The following is a 14,553-nucleotide window of genomic DNA, read 5'->3' on the forward strand; positions in this document are numbered from 1 at the left end:
CGTAATATAATAATCATTGATCCCTCATCTGTACAAAAGATCACTTAGCAGTAAATGCTGGATTACGAAAAAGTTACTCCATATTAATAATAATGGAAATACCTTTGATTCAATTATCTAGTTTTTAATTACTTAATATTAGTTATGACATACATTTAAATCTTAATTAAATCAACTGGTTATCTATGTATATATCAAAATGATATAATTAGTGATCTCATTATCACATATGTATAGGTATTCATTAATAAATTCTTCAATATAAAAGTTCATTTGTTCAATCATTTATTAATCATAGAGAAATACTTCTTTGAATCGTCAACAACACTCATCATGAAGTTGCAAAGCTTGACATGTGTTTATATCCTATTTTTATCATTTTACTACATTGGTAAGTCAAAATAATATTTATTTTGTATGTATATGAGCCTCTACATATCCCGGCCTTTCCTGATTAACACAAAAATATACAGTGTATTTCGTTGTCAGCTGTATATGCTTCTTCTACCATAATCAGGCTTCCGAATTTTGATTGGTTGAATTAGAACTAGAAATTTCAAATATTAAAATTTCTATTTGGCTGGAATTAAAAAAAGTAGGCCTTAATCTAGTGAAGAAATTTTAAGTTATAATGTTCAATCATATTTTTGTCAATGTATCTTCACCCATATTTGTTAGTCAGATTACCCTGTTTCCCCCCTGCATAAAAACCTTTTCTACATGGGACAATTAAAAAGAAGACTTTGACAAATTTTGAGGCCTCTCATACCCCTTTTGGCGTGGTAGGGGCTAGACACGGGTTAATGTCACAATATTTTCCTATCCGATATCATAAAAAAATAAATTCGATCCGATATTTTACAAAGGATTAGATGTTCTCGTATCCTTGAAATCATATTTTTTTTTTTTGCTACAATTTGTTTGTTTCGTTTGACAATAGATTCAAATCCTAAGGATACAATAAAAACAAAAACAAATCAGAACTAAATATTTATTTGGTGCTTTTCGGTGACAAGATCTTTATTAGACTCTGGAATCTGACTGATCATTTTGGAGCTGTAATAATTTAAAAAACATCCTGTTAATTCATTTTGTTTGCTGGTTAATGCTTTACTTGATAGCATAGACTGACGCTTGAGGACAAATTTATTAGAATTATAAATAATGTGCATATTTATGCATTTGATTCCAGCTTAGTAATGTTAGGAAGATGACCGTTTATATAAGTCGATTTTAAAAGAAGACCAATTTGACAAGCCTTGGTAACGAATAAATATTTTTTTGATTTATTATTTCATGTAATGACCACAGAAGCAATCTTGTGTCGCATTATTTTTAAGAAAAGCATTCATAATAAAATGTGCATTCATGCATCCATTTAAGTGTGAGGACTCTTTGTATTAAGCATACCCTGACTACAATAATTAAACAACAATTTATTTTCTATTCCCTCTATTTTTCTGATTGTACCATTTGTATAAAACATAAGAGCAAATATCGAAATTTTCGATAAAGGAAATAATTTTCTTCGATACCGATAAAATGCACATATTGAATATTTTGCACAGTCTATCGGTTCTCCGATTCGATACGATATATCAACCAAACCATTTTAATCTGAAAAAAAAGAATTTAAAAAAATCATTGAAGACTTCTTTACATTGTGATAAAAATGAATCATTAAATATAAATCCATATAAATATAGGTAAATACATCTACATTATGATACCAAATATATGTTTATAATTTTAGAGGCTCAAAAGACAACAGTAGTAAATGGAGCTAAATCAACAAGTATTCCAAAATCTAGTGATTCCTCAACAAGCACAACAACTGGATCTACTATTAGCACAACCACTGGATCTACTGTTAGCACAACCACTGGATCTACTGTTAGTACAACCACTGGATCTACCGTTAGCACAACCACTGGATCTACCGTTAGCACAACGACTGGATCTACTGTTAGCACAACCACTGGATCTACTGTTAGTACAACCACTGGATCTACCGTTAGCACAACCACTGGATCTACTGTTAGCACAACGACTGGATCTACTGTTAGCACAACTACTGGATCTACTGTTAGCACAACGACTGGATCTACTGTTAGCACAACCACTGTATCTACTGTCAGCACAACCACCGGATCTACCGTTAGCACAACCACTGGATCTACTGTTAGCACAACCACTGGATCTACTGTTAGCACAACCACTGGATCTACCGTCAGCACAACCACCGGATCTACTGTTAGTACAACCACTGGATCTACCGTTAGTACAACCACTGGATCTACTGTTAGTACAACCACTGGATCTACTGTTAGTACAACCACTGGATCTACTGTTAGCACAACGACTGGATCTACTGTTAGCACAACCACTGGATCTACCGTTAGCACAACCACTGGATCTACTGTTAGCACAACCACTGGATCTACTGTTAGCACAACCACTGGATCTACCGTCAGCACAACCACCGGATCTACAGTCAGTACAACCACTGGATCTACCGTTAGTACAACCACTGGATCTACTGTTAGTACAACCACTGGATCTACTGTTAGTACAACCACTGGATCTACTGTTAGCACAACGACTGGATCTACTGTTAGCACAACCACTGGATCTACCGTTAGCACAACCACTGGATCTACTGTTAGCACAACCACTGGATCTACTGTTAGCACAACCACTGGATCTACTGTTAGCACAACCACTGGATCTACTGTTAGCACAACCACTGGATCTACAGTCAGTACAACCACTGGATCTACCGTTAGTACAACCACTGGATCTACTGTTAGTACAACCACTGGATCTACTGTTAGTACAACCACTGGATCTACTGTTAGCACAACCACTGGATCTACTGTTAGCACAACCACTGGATCTACCGTTAGCACAACCACTGGATCTACTGTTAGCACAACCACTGGATCTACTGTTAGCACAACCACTGGATCTACTGTTAGCACAACCACCGGATCTACAGTCAGTACAACCACTGGATCTACTGTTAGTACAACCACTGGATCTACTGTTAGTACAACCACTGGATCTACTGTTAGTACAACCACGGGATCTACTGTCAGTACAACCACAGGATCTACTGTCAGTACAACCATTGCTTCATCAACAAGTACATCAACCCCATCTCCGACGAATTTTCAAGTTTCAGGTAAAATATAAATATTTTTTATTATTAAGTTGTGTTACATTTTCTTTCCTTCCATTTCTAGGTTGTACCGCAGGAGGACAACCATGTGTATTTCCCTTCACATATGAAGGGTTTACTTTTAGTGCTTGTACAACTTTTGAGTTTGGAGACATACACTGGTGTGCAGTATCTCTTAATGAGGTCGGTGAAGTATCGGAGTATGGGGAATGCTCTTCTTCTTGTCCAAGTATATAGCAATATAATTCCAATTTCTTCCGTTAATTTTTAATATTTATTATTATTTTTTCTTATTTCATATTAGCCGAAGTAACAGTTACAAGAGCTGGTATGTTCTATCCAAATAATTTCAACTACAAATCTTCTAGTCTACAACTACTTATTTTGCTTAATTTTTTTTCAGGATGTCCAACAAAATCTGGAGATCGATGCTTATTTCCATTTAATTATTTGGGTATCACATACAATGGTTGCACAACAGTAGATTTTAACATTGCATGGTGTGCGACATCAATCGATTCAACCGATGAAGTTGAAGCCTATGGTCTATGTTCATCCTCGTGTCCAGCTGAATCTACTTTATCTTCTGATGGTGAGTTATTTATTGTGTATTTTGTACATATAGATAAATATTACTTGTCTTTTAAAATCAGCTTGCGTTGCAAACAATGACAGAGCATGCGTTTTCCCATTTGTATATAATGGAGTCACCTATGGTGATTGCACTGTAACGGATAACGATGGCATTCCATGGTGTGCAACAACTGTTGATTCAAATAAAGAATTCCTTACATACGATGATTGTGGACCAAATTGCCCGGGTAATACATAATTTTCTTAAAAGTCTATCTCAACAAGACTATTTACTTAAGCCTTATAATTTTCCTAGTTGATCAAGCCACTACTGTCACTCCAATTGTTCCAACGACCCCGACTTTAAGACCTGGATTATGTAAGTTATCCTCAAGGGGAAGTAAAGATATACTATTTAAACAATATTTTATTCAATATTTGTTTAGCGAACAATTGCCCCGCTATTGATGGAAATAGTTGCATCTTTCCATTTCTATACGAAGGCGTTTTTTATGAGAAATGCACAAATATTGATAATTTTGGTACTTATTGGTGTGCAATTTCAGTGACTGAAGATGGTGAGGCCTTTGAATATAGAGATTGCTCGGATTCATGTCCACGTAAGTCAACTTTCACAATATCTGGTTGTACAAATTTGACTTCAATGTAAGACGAGCTTAAAATACAGTGAAGTCATAAGTTTCTAGTTTAACATGAAGTTGGATTGGTACAACCCAATCAGAAGGTTTTTTTAGTTGATATATGATAACTTTTTTTTTTTTTTCTAGGAGAAACAACTGTTAGCAAGGCGGGTAAGTGTATCACAATGTCTACTTATTATACGTATCAAACAAGGTTTAATTTTCCTTGTAATTGAAAACTAGGTTGTCCAGCCATGAATGGAGATAGATGTCTGTTTCCTTTTATTTTAGATGGAGTTACTTATGACAAATGCACGAATATTGCTGGAACTTTTTATTGTGCCACGGAGGTTAATTCAAAAGATAAGTTAAAAAGTTATGGTGTCTGCTCAAGTTCATGTCCAAGTAAGAACATATATTTTTTTAAAACTATTATACCTAATACAAATTTTATTCTAAACACACAGGAGATACCACACTTGCTTCGAACGGTAAGTAATAATTGATTAAGGGATCTATTCATCATTACATTTTTTACTTTTTCAGTTTGTGGAACGGTCAACGGCAAAAAATGCATTTTCCCCTTCATATATAGTGGTGTGACATATAATGCATGTACTAATACAGATTTTGGTTCCACATTTTGGTGTGCCACTTCAGTTAATGCAGCAGGAGTTGAAAACAGTTATGGCATCTGTAATGATGCTTGCTAAGAAAAAACGGATTTTTATAAGAAAAATTACATTTTAAAGAAGTTTTCACTTTATTTATTTATTTAATAATATACAAATATTTGTTCATGTTGTCTATTTATATTTTAAATTGTAGTCTTACTTCAATTATAATAAACTATGATATTTCAAAATATTTACCTGATTCATTATTTAATACATCTATGTAAAACAATAAGAGGCATTCTGTATTAATAGAATTATAAATTATCATTAGCCATATAAATTATAAGCACTTTTTCAGTATGTAAAACAAAACAAAAACAATAGCAACGACTAATGAACTGGTAAAACTTTATAATTTAAAGAATATTTTAGAAAAGAGCAGATTATTTTTTAACAGCCAAACAGTAATGAATAGAAGGAAATAAATACCGTTCCAACTCCGTATTAAGCAAGAACATTCAAAGGAATTACACCAGTCACAATCATCTATTATACCACGAGTCTATATGCAAGGGCGTTCGCAGGATTAAACATATTTTTTTTTGGCGAGGGAGTTTATTTTTTTTGAAAAATTCAATTTTTTGGAAAAAATTTCAAATATTAAATTAAAAAAAAAAAAAAATCAAAAAAATATTGCTACTTTTAAAAATCCACAGTAATCCACAAATATTACATTTTTTTGGAACAACACTTCTAAAAAACTTAAAAAATTTATAGCTATTTTTCAAAAAATTAATTTTTGGAAACAAATTTCAAAAATTAATTGTTTTGGAAAAACAAAAAACTTTAAAAATCCATAGCTCCTCTCAAAATATTTAAAAAATTCATATTCATTTACAAAAATTAAATTTCAAATATTAAAATTTCTATTTGGCTGGAAATAAGAAAAGTAAGGCATAATCTAGTGAAAAAATTTATAGTATTAAACTTTCTGAATAAATATTCAAATATTAAATTATCTTGTAAAAAACAAAAAATCCTTCTTTTGTGAAGGGCTACAGCCCGTCCAGTGAACCCAATGGGCGCTCCTGATAATGGATAGTAACACAGAAGATTAGTTGTGGCGTTTTAAGTATAAGTCTTTGTGTGAGTTAGAGTAGAATTAAGAATCCTAAACGAATTAGTTTCTGCCTATCCTTTGCTTAATACGGATTGGGATGCATATTTATTTCCTTCATCTAATAGCTGCTAGCAGATAATCTAACGCCATGACAACTAAGCTGTTCTCTTCACGAACATTGTTCAAATTGGTAGGATTACCAACGTTAATTTTCGATTTCTTTCTTTTAACATACTAGCAGGTCATATTTTTTACAAATTTAGTTATTATTCTACGTCGGCATTAGAAAAAAATAAGAATCTATAGCACAAATTATGAAAAACGTAGGAACTAGGTACAATATATGATCAATATTCCTCTTCCCCCCCTTTCATTTTTGGGGAAAAAGATCTAAGTTTTGAACAGAAAAACATAGCACCTACTTTTGTATATAATTAATATAAAAATGAGTGGATATTTTGTACAGCATACTATATTGTATATATATTTGTATATTCTTTCGAATTTACTCATATATATTTTTGGCATTCTTGCAAATATTTATGGCTGTGCAACATTGGCATTGGTACCTAATAAATGAACGTAGTACGTACAACTACAACTGCCGTCTAAATTGGATTTTTGTTTTGTACTTGAGCCATACTATAATTAAAAGACAAAATTTGACAGTTATTGTGCTTTTTTGTGAATAGAGAAATTAAGTTTCAAGTTATAATATTATATTAAAGTTAACCCGTATTCAGCATATCTATTCTATTTATAAAAAAAAATAGATTTGAATTATTTTCTTGACACTGCCTTAATCAAAATACAACATAATAATATTAATAATAATAAAAAAAAATGGATATATGTGTTTAATGTTGAGGATGATAGGGCACAGGCCTTTTCTCTATTGGCTTATATTCCGGTCCATAGGGGGGTCTTCCCGCTATTCTCTTTCCCACATTGATAAGTGCATTTCCTTTAGAATCCCAAAAAGCGGCATGTCCTTTAATGAGACCTCCTTTTAAAGCAACAAATCCTCCTGCAAGTCTTCTGAAGAAACCAATGATGGAGTTGTCTGGTTTCTGAGACTCATCTTGGTAATGATGCGAGACTGTAGGAGCATTATAGCCTGTATGCTGATGAGAACTGTGAACTGCATGTGAGGCAGATGGGGCGTTATATGTTTGCACGGGGGAATCATACGATGAGGATGGTCCTTCATTATTTACATTTAATTGATTGCTTGGTGCCGCGTAGAGGGATTGAGAATGTTCTGTTGAATGAGTGGGGTGGGAATTTGATGTTGCAGAATGATCGTTATGGTGGGAGTTGGAGGCTCCGTGATCGTGGTTATGAGTATTGGAAGCTCCATCATCATGCTGGTGATGATGATGATGTCCAGCTCCATCCGAGCTCACAGATTGAAAGTTTGTCATTCCAAGTATTATAGTCAACACAATTATCTGCGAATAAATTGAATTAATGATTAATTTTTTATTGGGTATTTATCATATGGCGAAATAAGATTTCCTAAATGTGATCATAGGTGTCACAAAGAGTGACTTGAGTGTTACAACTCATTATCTCAAAAACAAAAAAATAATTAGTATATTTAAAATGAATATACTTATTTGTTGATCTATGCCAATCATTTTATACTTTTTCAAAAAATATAACAATTCCTTTTTTTTAAATATTTATATACATTCACGTCCAAATGATATATATATATTTGTGATTTATTTCAAGATATTAATCAAGAAATAAACTGGCCAACGAAATATATTTATAGAATCATAATGTTTGTTACATATATATCGTTATGTATTATTGCTTGAGGAGTATAAAACACAGTTGGAGACGTGGAATTTAGTAGATATTTTGAAAACTTGGGACTCAACTTTTATTTTAGAATCAAAGACTCGAGACTTGACTTGAAATCAATAGCTAAAACTCGCAACTTAACTTGGTCTCCAAAGGTATTTTATACTTAACTCAAATCAAGCCACTATGAAACTAAACTCGATAATAAATTTAAGAACGTGGACTTGTGAGAAAAAATTTGTGACTCAACTTGGAGTTGTAGTTATGTATAAGAACTTTTCTCTACCTTTAGAGTAAACTGACATTGACAATTTCTTGCAAACCACATGTAGCAATATTTTATTATTCAAAACTAAACTATTGCTGTTAGTATGTACAAAACCCTAATTTTTAGGTGATTAATATTTTGAAATGATAACAAGAACATGAGTATATTCAAAATTGAATTATCTCTCCCCCAAAGGTTATAACATTCTTTTAAAAACCAACATGATTTCCTCCTAATAACCCCCAATAACTTTTTTTAAAGCATTCAAAATACTTTCCATGGGGTGAAAATTACACATGCCTGCCATAGACGGTCCATAGTTACATACTATGCTTGCAACAACGCAAATTATCAACCAAAGATACAAAATAATTTAAATATCAAGAATGATTGGCTGTTTTACAATATTATTAATCACGCTTTATATTGAATGTCTTTACTATCTTTATCAAAAAACAACATTATGAAGTTATATATACTTCATTACCATTCTTGTAATAGTATAATTATGTTGTTGTTTTTTCTCCTGTAACGATAGCAAGGAGATGAAAGTAACTATGCACAAATACAAGACTTATCATAAAGTATTTCAATATAATTTCCTACCTTTGAAGTCATGTCTACGGAAATGTTCTTTATGCAACACCAAGTCAATACAAACTGATGTTTAAAAATGCCTTTCTATGTATGCATGTGTGATTATTTCACATGTCTACAAATGCAGGATATGATTGCTACCTGTATCGGATGCGCGTTTATAAGGAAAGGTAAGCCTTATGTGGAAAAAGAGCCCCTTCGGGTGAGTGCTGATCCATTCAAAACATGTTGGTTGACAAGTTTTATGATTAAAATTTTGAAAAAGCTGCAATCTTTATTTCTTAACCCTAGTAGATGAGATACCGATTAAATCAATATGCTTTGATATTACAAATGAGCTAAAAATATCCCTTTGCAGTGAAAAATTGCCACAAAGTACCAACAAATTTTTTAGGGAAATGACTACTTATTTCGTTTTCGTAGAGATATCTACATATAAATATATTAAATAAAATCTAATGTGGGATGAAGCAGTTAAATAATAACAATTTATTCATTTCCTCCCTTATTTAAGATTCGACTGCATATCAGCTGAACTGATGTATCTCAGGGTTACCATACTATTTATAGGGTTCTTCGAGATGTTTCAAAAATTTGGTTAATGTTTTCAAAAGAATACAATGCTTTAATGATTTTTTTCTAGCAAAAAGAGTCATCAACAGTGTTGCCAATCGGTAACATTTAGTCCATATAAAAAGAAATCGAAAATCAAGATGGTAACCCTGACATTTCATCTTGTATGTAGTAGAAAACAAAGGTTACTCCTTAGAAAACCGGCGAGCTAAAAAATGCAGATAATTCTGGGGTATTTTTCAGGGGGGTGACGAGTGGCAAATGATAACATGAAAATCTTGTCCTTCATGCCCTAATGGTTGGATTCAGAACAGAACACAGGGTTCGAGGGGCTGTATAATCCCCCCCCCCATGATAATTTTTTTCCTGTCCAGATGAAAATTTTTTACAAGAAAATAGAGGTAAGTTATTTTTTAGCATTTATTTTACAAAAGAAAGGTATAATTCTGCACCCCTGCAATTAGCATCATGGGCCATCTTATTATTTCCAATCAAACGTTGAACCAGAACAAGTGCCTTTACTACTCACCCCCCCACCCCCCTTAAAACCACCACTGATGTCATAAAATGTAATATTATTAAGTCATTTTTTTTAGATGAGCTGGTTGGACTGTAAAGGGAAAAAATGTGTACAAGGATAATTTGCTGAAAATATGTTGTTCATGTTTGGATTATAATTATTTTTTTATGAAAAATGAATTAATTGTCGATTTATTTTACAACCTTCTTCAAATTTTAAAGTGTCTAAGATAAATTGCTCTTAAACGAATGTGAAAGATGTTCAAATAACTTTGGCTTTCAATTTCTCAATACATATATATATATATATTATTACAAAATATAGTGTTTTTATAGTGGAATTTAATTAATTACATAATTATAGGTGCCATTAAATACTTATTTATTAAATACTCTTTTCATTATAAAGCCTTGGTATATTAAAAGGACACCTTAGAAGTCCAAGAAGAAGAAAAAAAAAAACAATAAAAAAATGAATGCAATACAATTCAAATACAGGCTACAATTTTCCACTAAACTGAATATCATTTAAATATTTCAAGGATTTTCTTTTTACTTTCAAAGAAATGATTATGAGGGAACAAAAACCTTTTATCTCCTTGTTTTTTCCTTTTTTTTGGTATTTATCAGGCTTGTGAGGGATCAGGGGAAAAAATTGCGATCCGAAATTCATTAAACAATAGCGATATAACAAACAAGGGCATTTGCGATCAGCGATTGGATCAATACACAATTTCTTGATACCTTTAACCAAACCTATATATGTACCAGGTAAATACCTTAAATAATCGATTTATACACCTTTTCAAATGTATTTATTACAAAATTTTACTTAAATAAAAATAAAATAAAATATATGCAGAAAAAACTGAAATATAGACTGGCGTCAAATAATAAAATATCTACACATGAATTATTTCTATTCTAGCTCTTTATTTGACATTAACAGGAGCTGCTTCTTAAAGTTGTTGCACTTGAGCCTCTGTCTAGTCCTCCTCAGGATCTGTTTGCACTTGGAGAACAAACCCTTGCTACAGGGAAGCACAACATTGTATCTTTGAAATACTTTTTTATCTTTCGTGAGGACAAGATCATTTCTAGACCTTCAGAGTCATCAGCCAGGTATCTTGCCACTTCTAGTGGCAAGATACTTGGCTTCCACGTTTGGTGAAGAAATAACTTTTCAGTATTAGCATTGGCAAAAATTTCTATTTATAAATATCGGTCGAAATTAGTTCCCACGAAATATATAAGGATCGAGATCAAGACCAGAAATTTTCAGCGATATAATATCGCCATATCGCAATTGATCACCGCTCAGAAAAAACTCGGATCAAGAAGCTTGGTATTTATAGTTTACTCCACAACAGATATTATATGCAATAGTTCGTTTCTGGTTATATATTAGTACCCTTGTCCCTATATTATCAATTTACCACATCATATTATTATAGTTTTCTGCTTATACATTTGTAGATATGTATGTTGCTAATATTTGTAAAAAATAATAATAATAATACAATTATTAATTATTTTTCTCATCATTGGTAGTTCAAACTCTTCTCCCATGAAATAAATCATTTTGTGTAGTCGATATACATATTTAATAAAAATATCCATTACATAATTTGAGGAAAGGAAAGAATTTATGTCAATAATGTAAGTATTATTGACTTTTAGGGAATGTTTCTAGAAACATGTGTTACATCTTAAATCAGAGATGTGAACTTGAGTCGGAAAATGTATCTCTAACATAATATATACTATTAAAAACAACACGTAGACTACACAATTTAAACTTATCGTAGTAATCCGTTATCGGATTAAAAACAGATTAAGTATTCAAATTGACATGCAAATAACTATATAAATACAATCACGACAGCCTAGTTATTAAGTATAAACAAAATAAATACCACCATATTGGCATTGTATTCCTATAATATTGGGTTCCATCACTCGAAGAAATTCATTAGATTGAATCACCTGAATCACCATCGTTTGAAATTTAATTGTAGATTTATTTGCTAGTACATATTTTTTGGCTATTATAACTTAACAAAATTCTCTGTATTCGTTTGTCAAACCTAAAACACCTATATCCATCCTCTTTGACGGGTCACAAATTCCCTATTTAAAGTGATCCAGTAGCTACATTGTACTTTATCAGCATTTGAGAGGCTGTCAGTTCCTTATTAAAAATTGTTTTACTGAAGAAAATTCATATGTCTTCTTCTTCCATTTAATATCATTTCCCTTCAAATCGATTTCTGTGGTTCTTGGTATTTTGGTTAATTTCCGATATCTTTACTGAACTTGCACTTTTAATAAGGCCACTGATTGATTTGATATATTTTTTGCAGATATTAATCATATACACAACAAATGTTTCATTTTTTGAACATATTAATGAATGTTTTTGAAGCAATGAAGTACTTTAAATTTACATTTTTGAAGCTTTGCAGAGGAATCCTTTGGGTTGTTTGGTTCAAGTTTTTAATAGTGGTTCTACAGAATCTTTGTGGTCAATTATATTTTTCCAAGAATTCCATCAATTAGAATTTTTATCTCTTTTTTAATTATTGAGGATGACATTAAAATTCAATCCTAGTCCTCCTTTACTTTTTATTATATAGTTTCCATCATTCTTTATATTTCTATGAAGTCTTAAATACTCTTAACATATATATAAGATATTTTGTGCTGATTTGTAGTCATATTTTGTTGTATCTAGGAGCTAAACAAACAATATTTAAAGACTGTTGATGTGTGGGAAGGGGCTGATTTCTCCCAAGAAGAAACAAAAAAAAAATTTCTTTCTAAAAATTTGAATTAATTTGAATTTTTTTATTTTTAGAAAAGTTCATCTGATCTTCTTTTTTTTGTCTCTCAGAAAAGGGGATCATTTTGAATATTTTATTTTTTTAAATATATTTATTTTCAGATAACGGAAGATAATTAATTCATCTGATGACATCTCCAAACAATATTTACTGTAATAATATTTGCATAATATATGATTGATATTAAAACTACAACTATTTCTAAGACTCTCAGGCTTTTATTCTTGCAAAAAACGATTTATAAATCCAACATTTTCTATACAGATTTAATCTTAATATTTTACATATTGTATTGAGGATTTTATATATATATATATGTATATATAGAAATTATGAGTAAGTTGATTTTTTTGTAGAAACAAAAATATGTATTTTATATATTTGAGACCAAAACTAGATTTTTATTTGTTGGAATTAAAAACCTAACAGGTAATAAAACTTAATTTAAATCTTCTTTTTTAGCTATCTAGTTCAGGGCGTTTTCATTACCCTCGTATGATGTTAATATGTATTTATCTTCCTTTTGTTTGCTTGGAATGTCTATGTGCTAGAAAAAAACCGGAATTATTTTTTCAAGGACAGGGCTTTGACTAACCTTGAGAACGGCATGAATTATTTTTGTGTTTCTTGAAAATATAATAGAGGGGGAGAGAGAAAAGAAAAGACGAAGAGAAAATTACAAAACATAATTAGATACAAATATTTGAATATTTTCTTCTCGTTTGCCCTTGAAGAAAAATAGAACTTACAATGAAACTGCATTGGTTTATACTGTTTTGCTAGGCCAATGATAAATAACCACAAAATTAGTTTCTTTGTTTTTTTTGCTTAGGGAATGGATCGGTATAATGATTACTTACCTGTTGTGTGGTTTTCCACTCATCTATGTTTAAAATTTCACTCTAATCTCTTTATACTATTGGAAAAAGTTATTAATTTCTTGTTTTATAAATTGATATTTTTTTAAGTCGATTTAAAAAATCCCATAAAACTTTTATTGGTTTGATCTGGATATACGAACCCGGTCGTAGATCATTATCATTGTGTTGGTCCAAACTAATTTGGCTCCCTTAAAAAGCAAGATCTGAACAGGCAGGGGTGTCCATAGGAGCGGCTGTAGCTCCCCCCCAAAAAAAAAAAAGAATTTTTGCTTATTACTTGATAATTTAATATTGAATTTGACTTTCAAAAATTTTAATATTTAAAGTTAATGTTTCAATATTTTTTGCAAATTTTTAAATTTTCTGTGATAGCTATGGATTTTGTATATTTTAGAAAAAAAATTTCATATTTGAAATTTAATTTTTCAATTTTCGCCGAAAAATTGATTTTTTTGTAGACAGTTGTGGATTTTTGAAATTTTTGGAGAATAGCTGTGGATCTATGAATTTTTTTCAAAAATATTTAATATTTTCAATTTAATTTTTTCCATTTTTTCCATTTTTGTCTTGTGAAAAGCTGTAGTTTTTTGAATTTTTTTTACAAAAATTTAAGATTTGGATTTTGTATCAAAAAATTTCAGAGACCAAGTTCCCCCAAAAAAAAAAAAAAAAATTACAGGACGCATAGAAAAAAAACGATGCGTGGACAAAACGTCGACCTACAAAACGTCGAATGGACAAAACGTTGAATAGACTAAACGTCGAATAGACATAACTTCTAACAGACAAAACGTCGACTGACAGAAAGCCGACCGTAGAATATATAATAAAGGGCTAATCCAAATGGTGTTGCGATATATCCATTCAAACATTTCCCGCCTGAAACATAACCCAACAGCACCATTTCTATACAAACTACAAGTAAAGG

The 14,553-nt window shown here is 31.2% G+C and overlaps 2 protein-coding genes across 2 annotated transcripts; one reads left to right on the plus strand and one right to left on the minus strand.

The window, feature by feature from the left end:
* The first annotated feature begins 296 nt into the window (after positions 1–296).
* On the plus strand, positions 297–5,262 carry LOC121116443 (uncharacterized). Its single transcript, XM_040710699.2, has 12 exons — positions 297–391; positions 1,754–3,184; positions 3,246–3,410; positions 3,486–3,509; positions 3,585–3,773; positions 3,835–4,002; positions 4,071–4,133; positions 4,201–4,374; positions 4,543–4,566; positions 4,639–4,800; positions 4,863–4,886; positions 4,942–5,262. The coding sequence occupies exons 1-12, from the start codon at positions 334–336 to the stop codon at positions 5,106–5,108; spliced, it is 2,649 nt and encodes an 882-aa protein (XP_040566633.1). The 5' UTR covers positions 297–333; the 3' UTR covers positions 5,109–5,262.
* Positions 5,138–8,890, minus strand: LOC121116539 (uncharacterized). Its single transcript, XM_040710802.2, has 2 exons — positions 8,819–8,890; positions 5,138–7,583 (listed from the first exon to the last, which is right to left on the minus strand). The coding sequence occupies exons 1-2, from the start codon at positions 8,828–8,830 to the stop codon at positions 6,990–6,992; spliced, it is 606 nt and encodes a 201-aa protein (XP_040566736.1). The 5' UTR covers positions 8,831–8,890; the 3' UTR covers positions 5,138–6,989.
* Between the last annotated feature and the right edge of the window lie 5,663 nt (positions 8,891–14,553).

The sequence above is a fragment of the Lepeophtheirus salmonis genome, chromosome 4 (assembly GCF_016086655.4).
Source record: "Lepeophtheirus salmonis chromosome 4, UVic_Lsal_1.4, whole genome shotgun sequence".
NCBI classification, from domain to species: domain Eukaryota; kingdom Metazoa; phylum Arthropoda; class Copepoda; order Siphonostomatoida; family Caligidae; genus Lepeophtheirus; species Lepeophtheirus salmonis.

Coding starts and splice junctions, on each gene's coding strand:
- LOC121116443 (XM_040710699.2), top strand. CDS start 334: ATGAAGTTGCAAAGCTTGACATGTGTTTATATCCTATTTTTATCATTT. Junction 392..1,753: donor TTTATCATTTTACTACATTG/GTAAGTCAAAAT, acceptor TTATAATTTTAG/AGGCTCAAAAGACAACAGTA. Junction 3,774..3,834: donor ATCTACTTTATCTTCTGATG/GTGAGTTATTTA, acceptor TTTTAAAATCAG/CTTGCGTTGCAAACAATGAC.